At 37.5% G+C, this 27,949-nt stretch overlaps 3 protein-coding genes across 5 annotated transcripts; all 3 read left to right on the top strand.

Moving 5' to 3' along the window:
- The first annotated feature begins 306 nt into the window (after positions 1-306).
- Positions 307-5,660, top strand: LOC116010552 (tRNA wybutosine-synthesizing protein 2/3/4). Its single transcript, XM_031250015.1, has 9 exons — positions 307-1,130; positions 1,641-2,034; positions 2,132-3,331; positions 3,550-3,679; positions 4,001-4,236; positions 4,389-4,524; positions 4,641-4,717; positions 5,129-5,235; positions 5,357-5,660. Exons 1-9 carry the CDS (start codon positions 335-337, stop codon positions 5,476-5,478), a joined length of 3,198 nt encoding a protein of 1,065 aa, XP_031105875.1. The 5' UTR covers positions 307-334; the 3' UTR covers positions 5,479-5,660.
- Positions 5,661-11,490: 5,830 nt separating this feature from the next.
- On the top strand, positions 11,491-16,487 carry LOC116010405 (glycerol-3-phosphate dehydrogenase SDP6, mitochondrial). The gene is made up of 7 exons (XM_031249804.1): positions 11,491-11,945; positions 12,859-13,332; positions 13,751-14,082; positions 14,495-14,655; positions 14,798-15,056; positions 15,721-16,023; positions 16,119-16,487. Exons 1-6 carry the CDS (start codon positions 11,585-11,587, stop codon positions 16,018-16,020), a joined length of 1,887 nt encoding a protein of 628 aa, XP_031105664.1. The 5' UTR covers positions 11,491-11,584; the 3' UTR covers positions 16,021-16,023; positions 16,119-16,487.
- A 1,828-nt stretch (positions 16,488-18,315) lies between these two features.
- LOC116010537 (kinesin-like protein KIN-UC) lies at positions 18,316-27,823 on the top strand. Of its 3 annotated transcripts, none has more exons than XM_031249993.1 (22): positions 18,316-18,765; positions 19,311-19,411; positions 19,555-19,677; positions 20,692-20,877; positions 21,010-21,231; positions 21,552-21,711; positions 21,905-22,054; positions 22,198-22,286; positions 22,479-22,691; positions 22,834-22,968; positions 23,084-23,218; positions 23,666-23,845; positions 24,264-24,434; positions 24,567-24,692; positions 24,924-25,049; positions 25,138-25,252; positions 25,500-25,592; positions 25,982-26,107; positions 26,545-26,670; positions 26,916-27,059; positions 27,138-27,266; positions 27,464-27,823. In XM_031249993.1, exons 1-22 carry the CDS (start codon positions 18,510-18,512, stop codon positions 27,649-27,651), a joined length of 3,294 nt encoding a protein of 1,097 aa, XP_031105853.1. In that variant the 5' UTR covers positions 18,316-18,509; the 3' UTR covers positions 27,652-27,823. The 3 variants fall into 3 exon arrangements, with proteins under 3 accessions (XP_031105853.1, XP_031105852.1, XP_031105854.1); XM_031249992.1 differs by having other exon boundaries at positions 25,132-25,252; XM_031249994.1 differs by lacking the exons at positions 18,316-18,765; positions 19,311-19,411 and having other exon boundaries at positions 20,741-20,877; positions 25,132-25,252.
- The last annotated feature ends 126 nt before the right edge of the window (positions 27,824-27,949 follow it).

The raw sequence follows: 27,949 nt of genomic DNA, 5'->3' as shown, positions 1-27,949 counted from the left end.
TTGAGAATTGAGAGGTGAGACAAATTCATGCCGCAACCTAAAATTAGGAAAGTATTCTTTTACCTAAACGGGCTGAGTTTTTATGTGCTAAAATAGAAAAACAAATATGGAGTGTAATTAAACAAAAAAAAAAAAAAAAAGGAAAAGGGATAGGGAATTGGGCTTTTAAGATATAATTAATTAATTAGGCTCTCATTCAAGATGGATAAACGGCCCACATTTCTTACAAAATCTCAACCCAACATTCCCAAAATATATAAGCCCAAAAATCTACAAAACATAAGCACAAAACCCTGAGGTCCGAAACCAAAAACCTCGGACTCAGGTCGAGAAGATGGAGTTTGGGAAGAGGAAAGCAGCCACTTTAGCTTCAATGAACTCGCCGGAACCGGACAAATCTCCGAAAGGCAACATAGACGCCCCAATCCTGCCATTACTCGCCGCCATAAACTCTCACCCTTCATATTTCACCACCAGCTCTTGCTCCGGCCGAATCTCCATCTTTGCCCACCCCACCGCCCATTCAAATAACCCCAAAAAGGCCAAAGGAGGGACATGGGTCTTTATCTCCCACGACCCAGTTGATCCCGACTCCGTTTCACCACTCCTATTTGGGACGGCCGAGTTGACTCGGACGACCGAGTTGACTCAGTCTCCTGGCTCCCACAGCTTGGTGTTCAGGTTTGAGCCTCTGATTATCGCCATTGAGTGTAGAGACGTGGAGGCAGCTCAGTTATTGGTTTCCTTGGCAATTTCGTGTGGGTTTAGGGAGAGTGGGATTACTAGTGCCACTAACAAGAGAGTGATCATTGCTGTGAGGTGCTCGATTCGATTGGAGGTGCCGCTGGGATATAGCGACAGGATAATGGTGTCGCCCGAATACTTGAAGTTCCTCGTTGAGCTTGCAAATGAGAAGATGGGCGCTAACAGGAAGAGAACTGATGGGTTTCTTGATGCGCTGTTAAAAAATGGATTTTTAGAGCCTCAGATTAGTAATGGAAAGGTTTTGGGCAATAATGAAGTGGATTCTGATGAACGTTCGGGTTTTCTCGATGGACCCGAGTCAGAATTCTTGGGAAATTCTTCCAGAGATGGCATGGCTAGCCATAAGAATGATGAAAATACATGTGGTAATTGTCTCTAAAACAAACTCTTTGGTGCTTGAGTAGAAACTATTATGAGCTTTTTTAGTTGCCTACTTGTTTCTCATACTGGAAAAAAAATGGGGCTGTACAATTTAGATAAAGGTTTGGCAGGCACATACAAAGATCAATGTTACGATTTTGCTACTTGTAGTTCATTGCTTGTGTATTCCATGGGTTTAGAGAGTGCACCCTCAAGATATCTTATGTGTTGTATGGTGAGTGGTTGATTAGTTTTATATCTTGACTCTGAATTTTTTGTTACTTTTATGTATAATAGACTACACTTTATTTGTAATGTTTAGCTACTATAGTTTGTTTTAAATACTCTCTCTGACTAAAGAATTCAAAATTTCAAATTGATGGATGTGTCTCTGCAACATTTTATGTACTTGTAAATGTGTGAGAATTTGGTAGTACTCTAACTACTATGTCTAATTGCAGGATACATTCTCCCTTAAATGTGACAGCAAGTCTGAATCTTTAAATCATTGACAGGATCATCAGCAGTTTCTGGTATCAATCCATCGGAGATGCCAATTGCCGGAGAGTCCATTGAAAGGCTTTTCCTCTGGGGTCACTCTGCTTCTGCAATGGATGATGCATTTGACAAGAAGGTTCTCGTTTTTGGTGGATTTGGAGGTCCAGGTAGACATACACGTAGAAATGATCTGTTACTTCTTGATCTACCAATTGGCAAGTTAGAAGTAGTTGATGTTCAGGAAACCCCATCATCTCGTTTGGGTCATACGTCCTCCATAGTAGAAAAGTGTATGTATGTAATTGGTGGAAGAGCTGACCCATCAAATATTCTGAATGATGTGTGGGCTTTTAGCATTGCCAACAAGGAGTGGAGACTTTTACAATGTTCTGGCAGTTTATTCCCACCAAGGTGATGTTTAAACTCTATTTTCTCCATTCATGTTCACTGTTGTTTCGATTCCCTCAAGTTTCATTCTTTTAAAAAAATTTAACACGTTATCATGCAGGCATCGGCATGCAGCAGCAGTGGTAGGCTCAAAAATATATATATTTGGAGGAATTCATAATGATGTAATATTGTCGTCACTACATGTCCTTGACACACAAGCCATGACATGGAATGAACTAGAAGTTAAAGGGGAATTGCCGTGTCCCCGTCACTCTCACTCCATGGTAGCACATGGGACTCAATTATATATTTTTGGGGGAAATGATGGGGAGAGACCTCTAGGAGATCTTTATAGTTTTGATACTAAAACACTTCTCTGGAAGAAGGAAAATATGTCTGGGAGACCACCAAGTGCAAGGTTTTCCCACTCTATGTTCGTCTATAAGAATTTTCTTGGTATTATTGGAGGCTGTCCTGTTAGTCAAAGTTATCATCAGTTGTCATTGATTGATTTGCGCTTACGGCAGTGGAAGCATGTTGTTGTCAGTTTCTTAGGCAAGGGTTTGTTAGTTCGCAGCACAGCTAACATTGTTGGTGATGACTTAATAATGATTGGTGGTGGGGCAGCATGTTACGCATTCGGTACTAGGTTCAGTGAACCAATGAAAATAAACTTGATTACTTTGATCTCAGAAGTTGATAATTCTATCAATTCAGACCATATGAATAGGTCTGTCGATTATCAGCAGGGAGAGGGAATAGAAACCAAGAAAACTAATTCATCGGTGTTCTCCCAGAAGGGAGTTGAAATGGGTAGAGATGGAGGTATGGATAAAAGTGCTGACCCTAGAGAATCTGGTGAAAATGACGAAAAACATATTGTTGCCTCCTGTTGGGTTGTAAGACTAGAAAGAAAATATGCAAAACTGGTGAAAGATATTTTAAAAAAATTTGGGTGGTTGGATCTTGGAAGAAAAGTTTACTCCCAGGATGATGGAATGCATATATGTTTACCTGTAACAGAAAAATTTTGCTCAATATTTCCTGATAAGAGACCGGGCTTAGGTGATGACATCGAAGAATTGGATGATTTTGATTCTTCAAAACCATTTCTTGAAAGGGAACATCTTTTAAAAGATATTTCCAGTTCAACAGCCTTGAAAGTTCTGATGGAATGTCATGCAACAAAAATCAAAGATGAAGTTCTAAAAGTGAAAAAGGCCACACACACTCCCTTGGAAGTAATGAAGGAAGCTGTAGCCTCTTTAATCAGTCAAAGAGGACTGTCGCCACAACTCTTAGAGCAACTACCATCAAGGTTTCATTTTCTAGTTTCTTCTTCTTTTTCTTTTAAAAAAATAAAAAATAAAATCACATCATATACTTAGACATCGGCACACTCTCTTCTGAATAGTTAGAAATAAACAGCATTACCATTGACATGTATGGATCACTAAAGTTTTGCCCAGTTCAGTATGACTTTTTTTATTAACACTTACTTTTTTTGTTAAAAGATTAAACACTTATTTTCTTCAGATGGGAGCGATTAGGTGATATTGTGGTACTTCCTATGACATGCTTCAAGGATCCAGAATGGGACTCTATTGGGGAGGAGCTTTGGTGTGCTGTTGCAAAGTCACTTGGAGCTCGTAGGCTTGCTCGACAAGTAAGAGTTATTTGTGAAATTTAGGGCGTTGCAGCACCACAATGTTGCTATTAATGTTTTCCAGCACAATCTTTCCTGCATACTGACTAAACCTTACTATACACTTTCTTGAGCTTCTGTTATCAAATATTTAGGATTAGTGCTGGATTATAAGATGAGACTATGGAGGCTTGCACCTCCCTTTTTTTTTATTTTTTTTTTTTAATATACTACTTGATATGATTTCATAAAAGGTAGTTAACTTTTTGCTACACTTGGTGATGGGAAGGTTTTATTGAACTTTCAAGCCAATCTCTTAACTTAGTGTGCCTAAAATTATAGGGCAGAGTTGCTCCAACTGGCACAAGAGATAGTACTTTGGAGATCCTTGTTGGAGATAATGGCTGGGTAGATCACCGTGAAAATGGAATTTTATATTCTTTTGATACTACCAAGTGCATGTTCTCGTGGGGTAATCTCTCTGAGAAGCTGAGAATGGCTCGCCTTGACTGTACAAATGAAGTTATAGTGGATCTATTTGCCGGTATTGGATATTTTGTGTTGCCATTCCTTGTGAGGTAAACTCGTTTAACCAATTTCTCTAGCAATATAGGAACGATCTTAGAAATGTATTGATTACCTCAATAATTTCAATATATATGACTGCTAAACTTGCTTTCATTCTTTTGTTCATAACTTTCCCCCTGTATAATCTATTTATATTCATCAGGGCTAATGCCAAGCTGGTCTACGCTTGTGAATGGAACCCCCTGGCTATTGAGGCTCTCCGCCACAATCTTCATGCTAATCTTGTAGCTGACCGATGTGTAGTACTTGAAGGAGATAATCGAATTACAGCACCAAAAGTATGTAATTTAGCTTCCACTGCATCAGTTGTTTTAGCTTCCTTGATATTATAGCTATATACGCTTGCATTCAACAGTGTGAAATTATTAATTTATGGATCTTTTTTCAATTACAGGGTGTTGCTCATCGTGTCTGCCTTGGGCTCCTGCCAACGAGTGAGGGCAGTTGGGTCACTGCGGTGAGAGCATTAAGGTCTGTTATCTCAAATGATATGTAGTATTTACCTATCCTAGGAACTTGGAAAAATATATATGCACTTTATACGTATCTAATGTTATGACACAACCAAGTTGACCAAGCTGTCGACTTGATAACCATAAGGTAACAATATTGACTCCCAGCAGGAGCGGTCTATTGGCTTTCTTCGGTTAGTTATAGACAACCTAAGATAGTTTACTTCATTGTAGTCTTTTGCCTGTTAGGATCAAAAGGCGGGGTTTATCATGTGCACATTTACTCTTGATTTGTGTTTTTGTTTCTGAATCTTTTCTCTCAATGCTTGGGGGATTTTTCACGAGATAAAACCTGCTAAAATTCTTTACAGTCCTTTTCATTATATAGGGGCGAGTATTTCATCTCTAAACTCGTCCATTCAAAATGCAGAGAGGAAGGTGGAATAATGCACATCCATGAGAATGTGAAGGATTCAGAAGAAGCCTCGTGGATGCAGTATGTTTCACAGTCGATCCAAGAGATCGCTCAATCTGAAGGTAGTGTACTCGATTCTCATGACTAAACTAACACATTGCATGCATCCTTGGTATGGAACACGAAGAACCTCATCATAGTTACCCTTTCCAAAGAAACTAATGGATTGGATTATGTTCTTAGGCCGCGCCTGGGAGGTATTGGTAGAACACGTGGAGAGAGTGAAATGGTACGCGCCACACATTCGCCACCTCGTTGTAGATTTAAGATGCAGATCCAATGATGAGACGCGACAAGTTACTTGAAGGTATGTTACAGAAGAAGTTTTGCCCATTCTTGATTTAAATGCTCCCTCCATGTTCTTATTAGAGCTTGATACTCAGCCTCACTGTTCAGAACAATGTATTGAAATCTCTTAATCCACTATCAATATTGTAACGAAATTTTTGAATTAGTTATTAAATTAATTGGTATTTTTGGTTATCAATATGTGCGTTCTGGGTGAATCATACTTTGGGACCCTGGTTAACAATCACATTGAGATAAATCAGCATAATTTGTTCATAGCTGATTAATTGCATTTTAGGTGAAGTTTGTTTTGTGACCCTAGCCCACAAAGGACCACAATGAGATAAGCTAACATTATTCATAGTTAATTAGTTTAACCCAAGAAGAAGGTTAATAGACAGTTCTCATAAACAGTCAGGAACATGGTAGTTAGGGTTATTCTCATTTGATTTTCTTTTGTAGTTTTTGGAATAGTTTAACATAAACGGTGTGCTTGGTTTGCACATGGAATGTGAATGAGAATCGGAGTAACAATCAAAAACTTAGTAATAGTAATAAGTTTTGTTGAAAATATTTTGCATGTTTGGTAGTAAGATATAATTGAAATGATTACTAATATTGATGTTATACAAAAATAAAAAATCAATGCGATTGGTTCTAATATAATGACATTCAAAGCATTAATATGAACAAAAAAAATTTTTTTTAAAATCTAAAAGTAATAATCTAAACTTAAAAATTAGATTATCAATAAGATAAGAAGACACTTAGGAATGAGATTTTTAGGGTGTGTTTGGTTTGTGCATGGGAATCGGAATGAGAATCAAATGTTTTTGTAATAGTAATTGGTTTTGGTAAAAATATTTTGCATGGTAGAATTTTTGGTTGTGTATGGTCCTATAATGGGAATAAATATTTTTAAAATAAAAAATAAAAAATTAAGACAAATTGATTCTAATATATTGGAATGAGATTTTTAATTGGAATGGTAATCAAATTCCATAATTATATTTTAAAAAGTTGTTATGTAAACTCATAAACCAAATACAAGACTTTGTAGTCTAGTGGCACCCGATTTACACTCTCACTTTGAAAGGAGTGGGTTAAAGCCTCAGTGGAGACGACTGTTGAGTCTTTGTGTTTCAATAGGTTGAGAAAGTAGCTATAACTGTTACTCTTTGTGTTTCAGTAAGTTGATTCACAATGTATACATCCACCACACGTTTTTCATATAACACCTTTAATTAACGAATCACGTCACCGTAATCGGTGGATGACCAATGGAAGACTCAAAGTATCTGTAAGAGTGCATATTGTCTGGTATTACATGTATTCCTTTCAAGCGGTACAAATCCATCTCAAATTAATCCAAACAAGGCTGTCGAGAAATGGCTTCTCCGGCTTCACGCAGCCTAGAAGTGCCTGCCGGCAATAATGGCGGTGGCGGTGGGGCAGTGCATCGGGATTTTAGCGGGTACATCGATGAATATATGACGGGTGCAGGTACGCAAATCAATGTCGTAGTGGCGACTCTGATAACAACCATAGCCTTCGCAGCCGCGTTCGCAGTGCCGGGCAGCTACGAGACCGACGCCGGCCAAGCTCAACCCAAAGGCGCGCCGATCCTCCTAAAACACGCCGCTTTCCAAGCATTTCGCGTCACCAACACAATCGCTTTCGTCTGCTCTCTCGCCGCAATCTTCACTTACATCGTCATGTCCGAGGAAGCGTCGCTTTACAAGAGACCCAAAACCATCTCGGGCCTCTACGACTACGCAGGATATCTGATTCTTGTCGCTTTGGTAGCAGTCGCCCTTGCGTTCGTTACGGGGAGTTACTCCATTTTAGCGCATGCGCATTCAACCGCCATTGCTGTTACTGTCACCGTCTTGGGCCTCACTTTCTTCCTTCTTGTTTCTAACGTTTTTCGCGTGTTTATGCGAGGGGGAGCGATACAAAATATTTGAGTTGTGATCTTAGGTTGATGAGTTTCAAATTTGTATATTCAATTGAGTCTCGATTTAATCTTAAAATCTTAATATTAATGTATAACATAAAATAAATCAAGAGGTCACATAGTATGCATTCTCGGATAGTAGTTACATATTTTCTTTTTTAAAAAACACACACACATACAGCCCTACAGGTAGGGGATCTTCACTTGCACGCCTTTTGCCAACTTCCAGCCAACCAATTAATAATGCTTTTTTTTTTTTTTTAAATACTCATGATTTTTTTACAAATTAATATTTGTTTTATACTTTCTCAAACATTTGTAACATAAAAAATCTAAGTTCTTACCACGAAAGTTTGAACTCATAATCACCCATTTGAAATAGTAACGGGATGTCATCATATTGCATAATAATTGACCAGCTAACAATGGCCTATGAGAGTTATTTATAAATTATAATACAATAGGGCAGTTACAAGCCAATTGCATAATTGGAGTCAAGCTAAAGTGAAAGCCATGATCTATCTCTAATCTATATAGGGAGAGGTTCCTATGAGAATCAACCTTCCCATGACTCCATGATAATCAATCTCAGCTCATCCGTTAACAAAAAATAAATCTTTAGAGGAGATTAATTGGGAGTTTAAAAACGCGACCGCCTTCTCCTTCGCTGGAGCGACCATGGTTGCCTTCTCCTGCGAAAGAGAAGGTGACCAACTCTGGTAGCCTTCTCCTTCGCAGGAGAAGGCAACCATGGTCGCCCCAATTTTTATTTATTTATTTTAAAATCAAACGCAAGTGGTACATGCGTTTGACGTCAAACACAAGTCTTACTTGCGTTTGGATTCTGTATTCTGAAGAAAAAAAAAAGAAAAAAAAATCGCAAATGGGACATGCGTTTCTGACATCAAACACATGTCCCAAATGAGTTTTTCCCATTTTTATTCAGCTTTCTTAGTGTTCCTAATATTGTCAATTCGTTGCCGTGCGCTGCCATTTCAGTCATTCACCATGTTATCTCAAATGATATGTAGGATTTACCTATCCTAGGAATTGGAAAAATATATATGCACTTTGTACGTATCTAATTCTATGACACAACCAAGTTGATCAAGTTATCGACTTGGTAGGTAACAATATTAACTCTCAACAAGATCGGTTTATAGTTTTTTTTGGTTTGAACCTGTTAGTTATAGGCAACCTAAACTAGTTTATCTCATTGTGATCCTTTGCCGGTTAAGATCACAAGATATGATTTATCTCGTGTACATTCTCTGGTAGTAGCGGATGAGGGTTTCCCTTGTCACCCAAATGTTATGACACAACTTCTCTTTCAAGAATCATTTATCTAGCTGTATATTAAAATGGACAAAACTTAGAGATTTAGACATTGGTATGCATCTACTTTTGATTTGTGTTTTTGTTTCTGAATCTTTTCACTCATGCTTGGGGGATTTTTCACGAGACAAAACCTGCTAACATTCTTTACAGTCCTTTTCATTGTATAGGGGCGAGTATTTCATCTCTAAACTCGTTCATTCAAAAATGCAGAGAGGACGGTGGAATAATGCACATCCATGAGAATGTGAAGGATTCAGAAGAAGCAACCCTTACGACGAATTCTACGCAATCTTCCCTAAACTAAATAAGTGGTTTTTTTTTTATACAATACCTTTAATTGCTAGCATTAACGAATCACGTCACCGTAATCGGTGGATGACTGATGGAAGACTCAAAGTATCTGCAAGAGTGCATATTGTCTGGTATCATATGTAATCCTTTCGAGCGCGGTACAAATCTATCTCTAATTAATCCAAACAAGGCTGTCGAGAAATGGCTTCACGCAGCGTAGAAGTGCCTGCAGGCAATAATGGCGGCGGGGCAGTGCATCGCCATTTTGGCGGGCACACCGATCAAGATATGGTGAACGCAGCTCATACGCAAATCATAGTGGCCACCCTGATAACAACCATAGCCTTCGCAGCCGCGTTCGCCGTGCCGGGCAGCTACGAGACCGAAGCCGACCAAGCTCAGCCCAAAGGCGCGCCGATCCTCCTAAAACGCGCAGCCTTTCAAGCATTTCTCGTCACCAACACAGTCGCTTTCGTCTGCTCGCTCGCCGCAATCTTCGCTTACATCGTCATGTCCGAGGAAGCGTCGCTTTACAAGAGATCCAAAACCATCGCGGTGCTCTACGACTACGCAGGATATCTGCTTCTTGTCGCTTTGGTAGCAGTCGCCCTTGCGTTCGTTACGGGGAGTTACTCCATTTTAGCGCATTCAACCGCCATTGCTGTTACTGTCACTGTCTTGGGCCTCACTTACTTCCCTCTTATTTATTACGTTTTTCGCGTGTTTCTGCGTGGGGGAGCGGTACCAAATATTTGAGTTGTGATGTTTGGTTTATGAGTTTCAAATTTGTATATTTAGTTGAGTCTCGATTTAATCTTAATATTAATGTATAAAATAAAATAAATTAAGAGGTCGTATAGTGTGCATTCTCAAATAGTAGTTACTCATCTTTAAAAAAAGCATCTAGAGAGAGAATCTTCATTAGCACGCCTTTTGCCAACTCGCTAACAATGGTCAAAGCGATTTAACTTTGACAATTATGTGTAATTGCGATATGATTTTCTCACTTTCTTGGCTTTTAACGTTTGGCCTTTTGCCTTCTCTGGTATCTTTCCGGCCATTACTCATTATCTCTGCTGACAAACTATCTCTTTTGTTCGTGTGACAAGTTTCCTCCATGCATTCATGACAAGTTTCCCTTCAGTTTACGTGACTAGCTTAATTGCACAAAATTGTCCAACACTCCAATTGTACAAAAATCATATCGCAATTACAGATAACTGTCAACTATCTCAAATTGAAGACCGCTCAACTCACGCATTGACACCATATTGTCCTGCACCAATCCCCATTAGCACGCCTAAATTGGGATGTGCTATGTCAAATTACTAAACCAACAAGACACGAGCTAGCCAAAATCTACACATTGCCATGACCCAAGTTCCTGACTTCTCGTGCATCATCAATATGCTCGTTCAAGCCGACGTCTGCAGCTTAACCAATCGACCAACCAAGTCAATCATTGCCCTAAGTCGTGCCATTCTTGTACAATATATTTCTTCATTGTTCTGCAATATTGTTTTATTTTTCGATCTCCTTTTAGTTACAATTGCTTTTGAAATAATATAAATTTTTTTATTTTATATTTTGTTATTTTATGGTCGGTGAGTATTTATATATTTATATGTGTTTTATTTTGAATAAAGATATTTTGATTATGGTGGGTTAGTATGTATATATTTATATGTGTTCTATTTCCTTATTCAACATTTCAACCAAACACAAGAATATAATATAATTTATCCTATAATTTCCATATTTATTTAACTAAATGGTAGAATAATATTCATATTTTATTTGTTTCTTATTATAATTATGTTCTATTTCCTTTACTCTTATTCTTTAAACCAAACATCACGGTCAGATTCCTTCTTGAAATTTCTTAGAGCATCCATATCAATGGATTATTTGAGGTTATTGGAACGGTACACTGTGACTTGGAAGAGAGAGAAGCCAAGAAAAAGAAGAAATGGGTTCTTCTGCTGCTACCGCATTTTGGAACAGTAATACAAGCAATGGGCCAATCATCTTCCTTCTTTTACTGACTGCGTCAGTTTTAGGTCCTTTTTGTTTTCTTTTTTTCTTTTTTTTCTCTTTTTCTATTTTTTATTTCTTTTTTCTCCCATATTCTCTTTCCTAATCACACTTATAAAAATTTCTCAAATACCGTGAAAAAACTCCATTGATAAGGATGCTCTTAATAGGTTACGGACTATATGGTATCACATGATATCTGGTGCCAAAATGTACGTACGACGGTACGAGTTAATGTTAAAGGGTGGTGCGTCACAAGCCAAACACAGCTTATAGGGGTAGTTGGTTTTGACCGTTGACTCGTCGCCTTCGATCGAGTTACTTTTCTGACCCGCTATCTCTAAGCTATTCAATGGCAGTACCGTAATTTCATCTACCATTGCTATTTCGGTTCCCAATGCCACCATTTAAAAGCAGAGGCACGGAGAAATTTTATCAGTTCCCGGAATCATCCTTCCCATTCTGCTCTTACCGGTAGTGTTCGCAACCGAAAATCACGCGCCATGTCAACTGCCATTCGCCTGCGTCGGCTCGGCACTATCGCCGCCCTTTCCGCCGGAGCGTACACTCTCCTCCGCGAGCCTCCATTCTCCGCCAATGACCACGCCGGCAAGTCTGCCTTTGAGACTGTGCAGCGGAGAATCGCCGACCCCTTCGCCGTCCTGCCGAACCGAGCGGATCAGGAGGCGGCTTTGATTGGCTCCACCGCCGCTAATCCTCTCGATATACTCGTTGTCGGTGGTGGCGCCACCGGCAGCGGCGTCGCCCTGGATGCTGCCACCCGTGGGCTCCGTGTTGGCCTTGTTGAGCGCGAGGACTTCGCTTCTGGCACCTCCTCCAGGTCAACTAAACTAATTCACGGAGGTTAGCATCTCGATATACATTTACATAATAAATGTACACCTAACACACACAATGATCATGTATACACGTGCTGTCTATGTTGAACCAGGAAGGAAGAACACGGGGAGGTAGTAAACTGATATTTAAATAATTTGATACAAGAGCCTGATGTAGTTTAGTTTTCTATATTATGATGATGTAGGTTAGGTGTCTGGGAATTTTGCATTTCTATCATATATAATATTCGATTCTGTAATCTGCATCAGCTCTATTGGAACTTTGGCCGTGGTTTCTCGCTTGATCTTTTGGATGTTACGTCTATCATATGAATTAAGCTATCGATAAGATTTCATAATGGTGATAAGCAACCGTAATCCTTCCAATTGGTTAAATTCTTGAAATTTCCCTGCTGTATTTCATGAGGATTGAGGCATCATTTTATGTTCCTTTTTGAAGCCTATTAGGTTCAAAGAGAATGATTTGTGCTAAATCTGTTGTGTATACTTCTTCGTTTCAGAAGGAATTGTATTGTGGCCTGATATATTTCACCTATCATCAATATCAGATCACATCCTTCTATTTCAAGTAGAAAGTTCATTGATGATCTTTTTAGAAATTAAAGACAGGAATCATTAAATATTTCATTTGCTTCTTGTGATTTGTTAATTGATGTGGAAAAATTATGACACATTAGTTCTGGATTACTTTGTATCTTTTGAAGTCTACCTTTATTTACTTTGACTTCGTTTTGCAATATTTTTGCACATATGCATCTCAATCAATTTGTTGTATGCTTTAATGTATTACTCCGTACTATTTTACTTGTCATACTCAAAGTGATCCATTTTAGATTTTCTTTCAAAAGAGTTTCTCTTAATCTTCTTATTCTCCCCTTTTGCTTTTATGCCCACTCAAGATTAGACATTTGGTCCAGGAGTCCGCTATTTGGAGAAAGCTTTTTTTAACTTGGACTATGGCCAGTTGAAGCTTGTTTTTCATGCCCTCGAGGAACGTAAACAGGTTATTGACAATGCTCCACACCTCTGCAATGCTTTGCCTTGCATGACACCATGTTTTGATTGGTTTGAGGTGATATACTACTGGGCGGGCTTGAAAATGTATGATCTGGTCGCAGGACGACACTTGCTGCACTTGTCCAGATATTATTCTGCAAACGAGTCTATTGAATTATTTCCAACACTTGCAAGAAATGGTAAAGATAAAACGCTAAAGGGAACAGTGGTATATTATGATGGACAGATGAATGACTCAAGGCTGAATGTTTCAATAGCACTGTCTGCTGCATTAGCTGGAGCTTCTGTTCTTAACCATGCTGAAGTAGTATCACTTATCAAAGATGACAATAGTGGGCGGATAATTGGTGCCCGTATTCGGGACAACCAGTCAGGTACATTAAGCTTTGTATTGTATCTTTTGTTCATAAGAAACAAAATTTTGAGTTCAAGTTAGAATTTCTTGCTTACAATGTTTCGTAAACTATTTAACCTTAAAATTTGATGTGTAATGTGTATGTTTGAATAAGTTAGCCACAGATCAATTTCTATTGTGCATTGCACTTGGATTCACAGCTCTACAGACTCTGTTTAATGCCTTTTATTTCTCAAAACAAATTGGTAGTCAATCATCTATTTATCAGTATATTGTTGTGCAGTGACATCATATAATACTGAACAATAAGTCAATAACCAATATCACATATTCACATTTAGTGATTTGTAACCCCAGCAGTTTGCTCTTTTAGATGTTGCTTTTATTAGCTTATGTTGTCTTCTGTTTGAGATCTTACTTTATGTTAAAGTGCACAGGAAAGGAATTTGACACATATGCAAAAGTAGTTGTGAATGCGGGTGGGCCATTCTGTGATTTTTTAAGAAAGCTGGCTGACACCAATGCAAAACCTATGATCTGTCCCAGTAGTGGTGTACATATTGTGCTTCCTGATTACTATTCTCCAGAGGGGATGGGTTTAATTGTCCCCAAAACAAAAGATGGGCGTGTTGTCTTTATGCTTCCTTGGTTGGGGAGAACAGTTGCTGGTACCACTGATTCAAATACGATTATTACAATGCTGCCAGAACCTCATGAAGATGAGATTGAATTCATATTAGATGCCATTTCTGATTATCTTAATGTTAAGGTGTGTTGAACTTTTGCTCCATCATCTTTTATAGTACATTGTTTCCATTTTCCTCCGCTAAGAATTTTACAGAAAAGCATAGTGCTTAGAGTCCTTCATGTATAAATTATAATATTTTGATTTATAATTATTTACTGTTATCAATGGCATCTACTATCCACTATACTCTTCCTGACCATTTTGAATGCACACAAGTTCTTGTTCTGAAAACCATAAAATACTGTCTCTTCTTTACTTAATATCTTTTGTTATGTTTATTGTTGCCCTTTTCCCTTTTTCTTCCCTTTCTCTTTCTTTTTTGATAGCCCACTTTGTTTTATTTTATCTGAATACAGTTAATGTGATGGTTTAAGTGTTATTCATTTAGTTTTTGTCTAGCATTGTTTGTGAAGAACTTTATTCTGAAATTTAGGTGCGGCGAACAGATGTTCTCTCTGCTTGGAGCGGTATCCGCCCTCTAGCTGTGGACCCTAATGCTAAGAACACAGCTAACATATCCAGAGATCATGTTGTCACTGAAGATTTCCCTGGTTTAGTTACTATTACTGGTGGAAAGTGGACAACATATAGAAGGTATATGGAACAAAGTAAATTCCTATTGTATGCTAGTGTATGCTCATATTGTACCTAGTGTATGCTCATATTTGCAGGGTTTTTCTTTTAATCCTTTGTTAAGCTTTTGTGAACAGTTTTTGCTTACTTGATACAATTTCAGCATGGCAGAAGATGCAGTTGATGCTGCTATAAAGTCAGGAAAGTTGATCCCAAATAATGAATGTTTAACATACAACCTACAACTCATAGGTGCAGATGGATGGGACCCTGCATCTTTTACAATCCTTGCTCAACAATATGTACGCATGAAAAGGTCACATGGTGGGAAGGTTGTTCCAGGTGTGATGGACACAGCTGCTGCCAAACATTTATCTCATGCATATGGTTCTCTTGCTGAAAAAGTGGCTGCTATAGCTCAGGTTTTATTCATTTTGCTTTTCCTTTTTCTTTTCCCAACTTGGATTCTCCCACCTTTTTGAAACCTGTTCAGAACCTTTTCTCCGTGACTGTAAAATTCAAAAAGTTAAAAATTAATTAAAATCCTCCAAGGTACTGTTAAACATGAGAGTTGGAAAGAAAGTTGGACAACCTGCGGCTGATAATTGATAATTACAGGTGTAGACTGTAGTGTATTGAGTGTATCTCATCTCTCTGAACAGATTGCATGAGACTTATTCTTCTATTGATTGGAGAGATGATGCTAGGCATGGGAATCCATCTGCTGACCCAGTGATGGATGTCAAATACTATAACCACTTTTTAGTCATTTCAATCCCTAGTCCTGCCCATCAAATACATGAGAATTCAAGGCTGCATTTTATTTCCTCCAACACCACACAACAAAACATGCATACACACCCTGGCAAAACTTGGATTTTCCCTCTTACTATTTTTAGTGTGGCATACCATGAAACTTTTATCTTTCATCTCAGAATGATTCCTATGGAGTCTTTTATTGAATTCTTTCTCTTGTTTGAATTCTCATTCTTGTCTAGATTTTGCCGTGCAGATGGCATGGTTTCCCTTGTGATAGAGTCTATTTTCTATGCTAGTTCCAATTTGATTTTTTTTTTAATACTGCAGAATGAACATTTGGGTAAGCGACTTGCCCACGGGTACCCTTTCCTAGAAGCTGAGGTTGCATATTGTGCTCGCCATGAATACTGTGAATCTGCAGTGGATTTCATTGCTAGAAGGTGTCGTCTTGCTTTCCTTGACACTGATGCTGCAATACATGCTTTGCCACGTGTTATAGAGATTTTGGCAGCTGAACACAAATGGAACAAGTCCAAACAGAATCAAGAATTCCAAAAGGGAAGGGAGTTTTTGGAGACTTTCAAGTCATCAAAAAATGCACAGTTCCATGATGGGAAGCACACATAACACGTATGTTTCTGTGATTTGAGTGTTATAAGGAGCTAATAAGAGCATTATCCATCTCAAACATTACATTATCTAATCATCATTATATCATCTTTCAGGATATTGGAAAAATATTTGACAGGGTTTATATCGCCATTAGAAGTAAAGTTATGGATCCTGCCCCTCCTTTTCCAAGCATATATATAATATGATTGCTGAATTATACAGCCACAGCCTCATAGTTATGCTTTTGTCATGCAATGTGAACTTTTGGCATTAAGTTAAAGTTGATTTTTGCTTTAACTAATTACAGTTAGGGAATTGCCAGAATAATGTAGTTCTCAAATCTCAATCATTTAAACTTGCAGCTCTTTTTCTGTATTCTGTACCAAAAAGGCCCAAGATTTTGGTTCCGGGTACATAAATTGATTTTGGGCTGCACTGCACTTCTTCTTAACAGTTTTGCGCTGAACAAACCATCTTTTTTCCCTTTTTCGTAAAATATTTTTATGCATCTGTTCCACACGAATGCTTTCTGCATGTGCCTACGGAATTGAATTTTTTAACATAAGTTTGGACTTCATAAAATTTACCACTTTTCCTCTGAATGCCCTACCGTATTGTGGCCGACAAAATCAACCTTTGCACTACGCCTACGGTCTCGGTAACCGTCAGCGTCAGAGTCTGCAAAGGCCTGGCTGGCCTGCCCCTTTTCCTACCGTAGTAAAAGAGTTACATAGTACATTGATTAATTTTAGTTTACTCCATTCACCAACATTTCGTCATTTACTTCATTAAGACTTTCGGATTAGTTTGCAGTCCTTCAATAATACATAAGAGATAAGGTATGCAGGTGGCATTCTTTTATGCGAGGACGTGGTCAAAGAGGGTAAGTCCAACCCGGCATGCATCCCCTTGAGCCGGCGGGGTGGATGATAGAGACGGACGTGTTTGGACAATCTGTCTTGCACTATTGCCGGCAAGCCACGTTAAAGCTCACATGCTGGCAACTACGTACAGTATAATTTAAGCTGTACGAATCTAGTCAATGACAAAAATCCCCTCTAATAATAATGGATTAATGGTGTTGGGAGCCATAGCGATTTTGTTTCATCCCAAACATCGTTAATTGTTTTTGCATAGATACATGTGAATAACACAACTTGGTCGTACCGTGAATTACCATCAATACTATGCAAGTCTGAGTGTATAATTATGAATCAAAGATTTAAATTTTTATATATGTAATTCTGGGTAAATAAGGTTCTATTGAAATTTAGTGGTCGGAATGTTTCAACATGTCAGGAAGTACTAAAGATATATTTTAGGTGCAATCCCTTTTTTTTGCGGAGCAAGATAGTTTTTATAGCATTAAGCCAAAGAATACATGGCGAAATTCTCCTTAATGAGGCTTGGCGCTAATTTCAAGGTTCGTTAGGTCGGTCGGCGTCTCATTACGTGTTTGCGCATAAGAAACTTAGACAGGTGTAGATGGTTGAGATAACACTTTGCATGTTGTATGAGTGTCCACATTTCACTATGGCAAGTCAATAAACGTACTACAAAGGTTAAAAGTAATCAATAATTTGGTATTTTACCGACTAGCTATGATCACAATATGATATTTACCAAGTACACACCCTGAGATAATACTGTGAATTTCTCTCACCACTAAGAAAAAAAAAAGTAATAAGTAATTGTCGTATATACGCATATCGCATCAAATGTAAATCAATGCAATGTTCTCATCCTACTTTCTTGATAATCAATTGCCACCTTTCTACCTTTTCCGGTATGATTGATCTCTAAAGATGCTATCAAGTTCACATTTTGTTGGGTGCCCGAATGGAAGAAAGAAACCCCACCAAAAAGCTACATCTCTTTCTGTTCACTTTGGTACATACCTTAGATCTTAATTATTCAATTATTCGAATCAAATTACAAAAATATCTACAAGAGACAATCAAGCTACTATTCCTCATTTATGTCCCAACAACATCTCTAAATTGTTTTTTTGAAAATCATATCTAAATTGTTAGTTGAATATTAAAGGGAAATCAATTTCCTTCCATTGTTTTATGTTAACGTAGTATTTAGTTTTCAATTTCAACCAATTATGGGATAATAGTATTTCATTTGAGATATCATAATTAAAATAATTTTATCCCAATAATTCATATTAATTCAAAAATAGATTAAAAATTACATACTTGTAACGAGTTAAATGATAATTTATTTTAGAATCGTGTTAAATACGGAGTATTTTTCATCGTATTCTTTTTACGACTTGAGAGTTGAGAATACCTTACATTAATGAAGCTAGTAATAATGAGTGAGAATCGCGGAAGAGATGTCAAAAGTAAAGCGGGAATTCATTTATGGAAACTTTTTCCTTCAATCAACAACCCGTACGTGCCGGCCTCACCTCTCTCTCTCCTGTTTCTCTCCAGTGTAAAAAGAACATCTCATTTTCTGTTTGAAAAAATCTTTCTCCGTTCCCGAGTACGAAAATGGCGTTGTCGACTTCTAATGGGCGACCGTCATCGTCACACGGCGGGAGGTCCGAAAGGCTTACTCCTCTTCCTCCTCCTCCTGCCGCCGCTTCCTCTTTCCGAGCTGGTAATGGCGTTGCAGGACAGCAGCACCAGTCTTATTCTCGTTCCAGAGCTTCTACTACTACTAGTACTGCGAGTTCTAGACGCTCCGTCACTCCTACTTCTCGAACTCGCTCTCCTGCATTCTCCCCCTCGCTGGACAATGATTCAGGTCTCTCTATCTCATCAGAATTTACTGATCTGGGAGTTTAATTTAACTTGCACTGTATTTCACGGCCGTTTACATCTCCATTATGAAATTTATCGGAGTTGTTAAAATTTGCATTTATGTTTCCATTAGAGCAGAAGGTTTTAGAATTACTATTCCAGAAAAGGACATATCAGCATTGGATTGTGGAGGATTCGCATGCTGTTTCGTAAAATGTAGCTTAAAGTGATTTTAGCCTAGAGTTAATTGTGCTACACTATCATAAGCATTCCATAAAATGTTTTTACAGAAGTGTTGCTTTTGCATTACGAATGCTGTAGGCATTTGAGTGAAAATAGTAGTTAGAATCGTATATAATCATCCTAGACTCATAGTACCAGTAAGCGGACTGAGGTATAGATTTTGATAAAGTAGTTCTCACATATTTCATTTCCTATTCATAACACTATGTAAGATCTTTTGTAAATTTCCTTTCCAAGTCATAGATCAACACTGTGCAAGCTCTTCTGAAATTGGTTACAGTTAGTTATGGAGTATTTCTATTACAGAACCTGGAAGAGTCAGAGTTGCTGTCAGACTTCGACCTAGAAATGCCGAGGATGTTCTTACAGATTCTGATTATGCTGATTGTGTTGAAATGCAGCCTGAGGTGATTGATATGTGTTCTGATGGTTTAAACTCCCCCCTCCTTTCTGTAGTGGGGACATGGATGTGTTTCTTTGTATCTTATGATATATGTTTTCTTTTGCACATATATTTATAAAATGTATTTTCCACGGTTCCACCTTGTAGCTCAAGAAGTTAAAGATGAAGAAAAACAACTGGAGTTCTGAGTCTTACAGGTTTGATGAAGTCTTCGCAGAAAGTGCATCCCAAAAGCGTGTTTATGATGCAGTAGCAAAGCCAGTAGTTGAGGTAAAAAGATTTAGAGCCCAATAAAGTACTGAGATTTCTCATTCAGCCTCTTCATAAACCTTTGTGCATGTGTTTCATGAACTGTTCTATGGTCTGTTGTGGGAACCTGTGGGCATGCCTAATGAATTGTTATAGAGCACTTTGACATTTGTGAGGCAATATGTTGGCCAACTTCCAAAGGTTGGTTTAACATTGCTATTGGATAGTATGCTATCAAGTTCAGGCTGCTTACTGGTGCATTCCCATCCAATGTTACCCTTGAAGACAACACTACCGATAAAAGTCAGGACTTCTAATAGTTTGTGGATGAACCTAAAGTTAATACCATTAGAAGGCAGAAGTTACCTGTCTTCTTGTTTCCAGTAAGAAGTTTTATTTGATTTCAGAAACAAGTTAATTAACCTATTAAACTATACTGGTCCTAATGTTCAAAAAGAACTATACTGGTCCTAGATGTACCATGGACACCATCAATGAATCTGTTTGCAAACTTCAATTATGGAAAGATCATTGGTTTTTAAGAAATGGTGACCCACTGAGGCACTGACCCTTTGTGTCCGCTTTTTATGGTTAGTGGACTGTCTGGGTCCAAATTAATTGTTCGACACTGAAATTGAAATACCACTTTAGGCTAGGGACTAAAATGGAGTTCTGAAAATGAACAATGTGAATTATTGATGCTAGTCACCATCTCTCTTTTGCTTATACTATTTGATTGAATGCATACTTCTTTCTTGAAAAATATTTCTTTCTAATAATTATTAATGGTTGATCCACAATATTTTTTTATTGCACATATTAATACATAATACATTTGGTGCAAGCAAACAATTTCTCAAGGGCTTATAAATAAAAACATTGGGTCTAGTTCTGTTCATTGTACTTTCAAGAGTATACATTTCTTTTAGTACCTAGATGGCAGTAGATAAATGTGGATTAAAAACCTGCACTGAAATGTTGGTTGTGCTAGCATAAATATTCAGAAAGTAAAAGCAATTTGATATGCTTTTGCAGAGTGTGTTGGATGGGTATAATGGGACAGTAATGGCTTACGGTCAAACAGGTACTGGCAAGACTTATACGCTTGGCCAACTGGGTAAAGATGATGTGACTAAGCGTGGCATCATGGCTAGAGCATTGGAAGACGTAATTGTCAATACATCTCCTGAGACTGACAGTGTGGAAATTTCCTATCTTCAGGTAATTGAACTAGACTAATCAGTATTTTTCACAAGCAATCAACTCGTAACAATGAAAATTATGGTGAATGAGAATATTTTTTGTTGTACTGTATCGAGTTTTTGTTAACTGAAAATCTCATTGTTCAATCAGTTGTACATGGAATCCTTACAAGATTTGCTTGCTCCTGAAAAGATAAACATCCCAATTGTTGAGGATGCAAAGACTGGAGAAGTATTGGTACCTGGTGCCACTTCGGTTAAAATTCAGGATCTTCACCATTTCTTGCAGCTATTGCAAACTGGAGAAGCTAATCGTTATGCAGCAAATACAAAGTTAAATACAGAGTCATCACGTAGTCATGCAATTCTTATGGTATGCATTTCCTCAGACCCTCAGCCAAATCTCCTTCAGGGTCCTCCAATACTGGATTTCCACAGAAAGTTTCAATTCATGGCTTCTTAGTAAACAAGCCAGGAAACTTTTCTTTTTTCTCTCGTTTATTTTATTTTATTTTATTTTTTTAAAATTATTATTGAAATTTCATTGCCTATTAAGTATGAGGCATGCCACATACAATTATACAATATGAATCATGGCAAATGAATAAGTAAGGAGGGAACTAGTAATTCTTCATGAAAGAACAACTGAGGTGAAAATTTTGAATCTGCATTCATTTAGCTCTTTATATACAGGTTTCTGTTCGGAGATCAGTTAAAAACAGAGAAGAAAGTGACTTCTCTTTCAAAGAGAAATACAGCAAAACTGATAGGCATGGCAATGATATACCTATAGTTCGGAAAAGCAAGCTGCTGATAGTTGATCTTGCAGGGTCTGAGCGATTAGACAAATCTGGTTCACTCCCTCTTTATGATGATCTAAATTTCTATCTTAGCCTTCTACCCTATATTAAATTTATTTTCTTTCTTACTGATACTTTTTATATCAGTCTTCATTATTAATGTGTTTCTGAATGGCAGCCTACCACTATGTCTAGCTGATTGTTGCCCCAAAAGTATGAACTAATTGTCATTTTTTCATGTTGCAGGAAGTGAAGGTCACTTGGTGGATGAGGCTAAATTTATTAACCTGTCACTTACTTCTTTGGGAAAATGTATAAATGCAGTGGCTGAAAATAGTCTGCATATACCTACAAGAGATTCTAAGTTAACAAGACTGCTACGTGATTCATTTGGAGGTAGGTGCTATTTCTTTATCTTGTTATGAGTTCAATGAGAAGTAAGATTTCTGCATCTGTAGTGCTTGTTTCTCCATAATTAGACTATGTTTCTCCTCATTTGGAGGTAGTTGGATGGAAATTGATACAAATTGATGCAACAGGTTCTGCAAGAACATCACTTATTATAACAGTTGGGCCATCTTCTCGACATTATGCAGAAACCTTGAGCACAATAATGTTTGGACAGCGGGTAAGTTTGTTATTCCTTCATAAATTGTCTTTGCCTTCTGTAAGCCAATCTAACATTTCATTGTCTTAATGTGCATTTGTGCTGATCTAAGTTGTCATTTACTTGCATAACTCGTTTTTTGTTTGGTACTGATGTCACTTGTTTTCTACTTGAGTCTTTCAAAGCATAACAACTTTTCCCTAAGTTGTGCAGGCCATGAAAATAGTAAATACAGTAAAAGTAAAAGAGGAATTTGATTATGAAAGATTGTGCCGGAAATTAGAGACTCAAGTTGATCACCTCATTGCTCAGATTGATATGCAACAGAAGTTGAGATCAAATGACCAAATCGAAATGGAAAGAAAGCTTAGAGACTCTCAAACATTGTTTGCTGAAGCAGAAAAGAATTTAGTTGCCAGGTCTGAGGTAGTTATTTAACCTTTCATTCTTATTTTGTTTGAATATGCTTGAACGTGGAAAGAGATTTGTGTACAGGCCATTGTTATCACAGCTTTATTTAATACATAACAGCTGCTGATGAACTGATATGCTTCATATGCGAGTGCAGTTTCTGGAGAAAGAGAATAACCGTTTACAATCAGAAGTTGAAGATCTAAAAAAGGAACTGAACAGTCAGAAAGACCTAAACAGTTCAATACACAATGAGATTGCACACCTAGAATCAAATGTAAAGAAAAGCAAGGTATGTGGCCAGAGTAACTTCTTAATCTCAAACATTTTCATTACCCCCTCCCTCTCATTTTGCTAATGTTCTGCTGATTTCTCATGCTTCATAATTTTGTTCTATTTAAATGCAGTTCCTGGAGAAGGAGAATACTCGTTTGGAGTCAGAGCTAAAAAATGTACTGAAAGATTTGAATGAACATAAAGATCACAATGATGTGATGCGTGATAAAGTCGCACATTTAGAAATGAATTTAAAACATAACAAGGTATCTGTGAAATTATACTTCTATTCTTCAAATATTATGCGTCTAGGTGCCTGTGTATATATATGCATATGGAGTTTTATTGTTCAACTGAGGCAAAGATCCATTTACTGCTTTTATTACGCTAGATTGAGGCAAGTATCATGAATGTGCTTGTCTAGTGATTTAATGATATTTGAAATCCCATATGCCCTTCAGTAGTATTGTCCTCAGAGTTCATTAACTCCTTCCTAGGGCCATGCCTTCCAGAACCACCTCCATTCAACTCAAACCTTGCCCCATCTAGCGGGTTTGATTGAGTGAATGCCAACCAGAAGAAACATAATAGTATTGCTTGCTTGAATACTGGAAGATCTATCATTGTTTTCTTTTATCCTTGCCCCAACTCCAGCCTAGGCTTGTACTCCTCCAGTCGATGAAGGAACTAATTACTTGTCTCAATGTTAGTAGCAACACCAGCTAGAAAGTTCAACATATCAGAAAGTACTTGCTGACACTACCCAAATGTACGAGAAGAAAATTGCCGATTTGATGAAGCAATTAGAAGATGAGCAAGCTCACTTTAGGAGAGTGGATAAACAACAACAACTGATGAAGGAGCAATTAGATGATCTTCAGAACTCATTGCAGGTTGATAGAATATTCTATATTCTGGAAAGTCTTGCATTCATTCTCATTTAGTAATTAGTACACATCTTGTCTTGATTATCCAGTCTTGATTTGTTGATCTTGTATGGATTGAGATATTTCCGAACAGTTTTTAATTTTGGTTGAAATGTTGATGTGGTCTAACATTAAAACATTAACCTCTACTCTTAAGTTTACCCCCAATGGCCCGATGTACCCATATTGAGACAAATATCCAGACAGCATGGATACTTCGCATGGATGCCCAAGTCTGAGTAACATAGATTTTAAATATTGGTTTTTGGTTCATTTTATCATCCTAAATTTTCATGCTGAGAAAGTTATGGAGAAAAATATGATTGCTTTGTCCCCCAGCAAATGGGGGAAAATCTGACTATTGTTTCTTCATTTCAAACATCAGATGGAAAATACCAAATATCAGAAGGCCATTTCAGACACTACCAAGACTTACGAGGAAAAGATAGCAGGGTTAGTCCAACAGCTAGAGGATGAGGGTATTCGTTTTAAAGATGTTGAGGGACAGCTAACTATAGCAAAAAGGCTTCTTGATGATCATAAAAATTCATTCCAGGTAAAGTATGCACAATCTTCACCATGCATTCATTTAAACAATTGAGACTAGCAAATTTTATTGTACTATAAATATATCAGATCTACAACTGATCCTGTTTTCTCCTCTTAATGTCTTTCTCTCCAATTCTAGATTCAATCAGAAAAAGAGGTCGAAAGACTTAGACTGGCGTTACAAGATTTGCATCAGCTGCATGAGACAACTGCCATTGAACTGCAGACACTGAAAACAAAATATCAGGATCTGCAATTCGAGAAGGTGTTTTGTACTTTTCCTTGCTGTTACCAGAGTCCAATCAGAAACACCAATCCCCCATCTGTCCTCACACCTCCCCACCCACCCACACGCACGCACACACAATATGAAATAAAAAGGAAACAAAAAGAACACCAAGAAATGAAGAATAACCCACCAAACTGTTGAATGAAGGATGCCTCTGGCTGACAAGGTACTGACTTCACATGTGGCCTTCTGAATATTGATTGTTAGGAATCGGTAAATAGTGAACTTCATTCTCTGAGGCAAACACTTCAAGTCAAGGAAAAGCCTAAGAATGCTGAAGATGAGCTGCTTAGTTTAAAGAAGGCTGTACCTGAAAGTGAAGATGCATTTGATGTGAGTAGTGGGCTAGTGGCCATAAACTATATTTACTTGATAAATTATCTTGATATGAACATTTACATTCACTTTTTTGTAGGAAAAGAAATCATATACAAAGCAATGTGCTGCAAAAGGCTCTTTTAATATGCATAGATCTTGTCAATCAAGAGAAACAATGTTGGCCCACAGGAACACTGTGGCAAAGATAATTGAAGAAGGTAAGATTCTTCAAATATTTGTGTGTATGCATGTATTTATTTTGTAGAACACTACATCAATTACCCCAAATTTAGATATAATGAAATTTCATTTCAGGAAACCTAGAACCTAGTCTCTCACCTAATTTGTAGACCTAAACTTTTTTTTTGAAAAATTGTAGACCTAAACTTATTTATAGATAATTAACAATCATCTTTCAATATTTCTCCATGACAATTTACTAGAATATATGCCTTTTTTGTTCAGTTGGCCTCCAGAAGCTAGTATCACTATTAACAGCTGGGGATTTGGAAGTCCAAATACATGCTGTGAAAGTGGTAGCTAACCTTGCTGCAGAAGGTACACAAATGCTGTGAGTCAATAGTATAGTCTTATGGGAGGAAGAATAGATTAATACTGAGTTGACAGTTGCATGTGAACAATGTCAAATGTTTGGATCTTTTGCTAATTGGCTATCTTAGAAGCAGAAAATATACATGGGAAAGATACTTCCCAGATATGCATGGCAAAAGCTCTAAATTGAGGATTTTAATACTGGCTGATTTGTACCTTTGGTTGTCTTACATTTGTCTTGCTTATCATGTCTCCAGTATCCACTGCGCAGTGAAGAGTGAAATTTATTTCATATTCTGGGAGGACTAACGGATGTTGTATTTTCAGTTCTTATGCAATTTGGAAATGACCAATAATAAGAATTTCAGTTCTAATATGTAAAACTCTCATTTCAGACAACAATCGGGAAAAAATTGTGCAGGAAGGGGGCCTAGATGCATTGCTTATGCTGCTGCAATCATCAGAAAATGCAATCATACTCAGAGTAGCTTCTGGCGCAATTGCCAATTTAGCAATGAATGGTACTCATGGTTTTTACTTTAAAAAAAAATCTTGTGTATACTTCCTAATTCCTATATCTCCATTTCAACCTCGTGAAATTGGGTGATGAGTTAGGTAAAAAATGAAAAATTATCATTATAATTTAAAAATTAATTTACATTCTTAAATTCAATGGTTCAAATCTATTTAAGTATCAGGTGATATAACAATACTCAAAAAGGAAATAAATACTGTAGGGAGGAAAAGCCTTCAGAAACTAGACTTGTTTGAGATGTCTGAGTGGTGTGGTTTTCATATTTGAATATTTCAATATTCTTCACTAGCTCGAATTGGGGGCCTTCTACAAATATGGATATTTTGGATGCATGATGTAGGAGTATGGTGAATTACATTAAATTACATCCTCATGAAGATCTGATGTTTTTTTTTTTTTTTTTTTTTTTCCTTTCTTTTTCAGAGATGAACCAAGATTTAATAGTAAGTAAAGGAGGTGTTAAACTTCTGGCAAATACAGCTTCTAGAACCGATGATCCCCAAACCTTAAGGATGGTTGCTGGAGCAATTTCAAATTTGTGTGGAAATGGTACTATCAAGGATCATATTATCTTACATTAGTCTGCACTTTAATTTAATCTCCCTCCAATTTTGCTTATTATTACTGCTGAGTTCATGCCATGTAAAACTGTTAATGCAAAAGCATGGAGTCATTGCTTAGCACGCTTTATATTTAATCGAATCGAAACATATACATACTAAAATATGAAGCCATGCAGTATGGATGTTCTCAATCATGTGCATGAACTTAAAATGGGAGACTTTTCATGACAGAAAAGCTACATGTTATGCTGAGACAGGAGGGGGCCATCAGAGCCCTTCTGGAAATGGCTAGATCTGGGAACATCGATACTGTTGCTCAGGTTTCCAGAGGATTGGCCAACTTTGCAAAGTGTGAATCTCGAGGAACTATCCAAGGTACGGTCTTAACGCTCTTGGTTTATGAATGTCTAATATAATTGTTCTCTTATCATTTTAATGCTTAAATTTTTCCAGGGCATAGAAGAGGGTGTTCGCTTCTTCTGGAAGATGGTGTTCTGGCATGGTTGATCACCAACTCCAATAATGCCTCTGCAACAACTCGGCGCCACATTGAACTAGCCCTTTGCCATTTAGCGCAAAATGGTAAGCTTTGCTCAGAAATGTTACACGTGATTCTTGCTTGATGATTTCAGTTAATTCATTTTAGTTTATTGAATACTGCATGGAGATCTAATGGTAAATCTAAAAGAGAGAACAGATTATAGTAAAAATATTGCTTATTGGGAAACCATAAACTGTCCAGTACATATATTCAGAAAGTATTACTTGGGGTGTTACAGATGACAATGCCAAAGACTTCATATCAAGTGGGGCGTTACAAGAACTTGTACGGATATCAAATGAATCTGTTAGGGAGGATATTCGTAATCTGGCGAAGAAGACATTGAAGTTGAACCCAACATTCCAATCTCAGAGATACATGTCAAATGAACAAAGTAGTGAAGTACCCGTAAGGAAGGAACACTGATTCTTGAGTTCCATGTTAAGCTAAGCTATTACAGTGTACAAACTAGGTCTCCTTTTTGACGAGACATTAAACAGAATCAGGTTGGAACTTGCAAAAATTGTAAATGAAATCTGAGAGACGAACCATCTGATTTAATTTGCAAATACTGTTATACCCAATATAGTTCCAAGTCTTGCAACTGCATCTGATTTAATTTGCCGCAAAAATCACGATTTCTAGCTGGATGGTATTTTGTTGTTGAAGATTGAAAAGTTTTCTATACAACTTATCAACAACGTTTGGGGGGGGGGGGGGGGGG

This window comes from Ipomoea triloba, chromosome 2, assembly GCF_003576645.1.
Source record: "Ipomoea triloba cultivar NCNSP0323 chromosome 2, ASM357664v1".
NCBI classification, from domain to species: Eukaryota; Viridiplantae; Streptophyta; class Magnoliopsida; order Solanales; family Convolvulaceae; genus Ipomoea; species Ipomoea triloba.
Note: the sequence above shows the minus strand (reverse complement) of the source record. Positions and strands in the feature narration are given on the sequence as shown.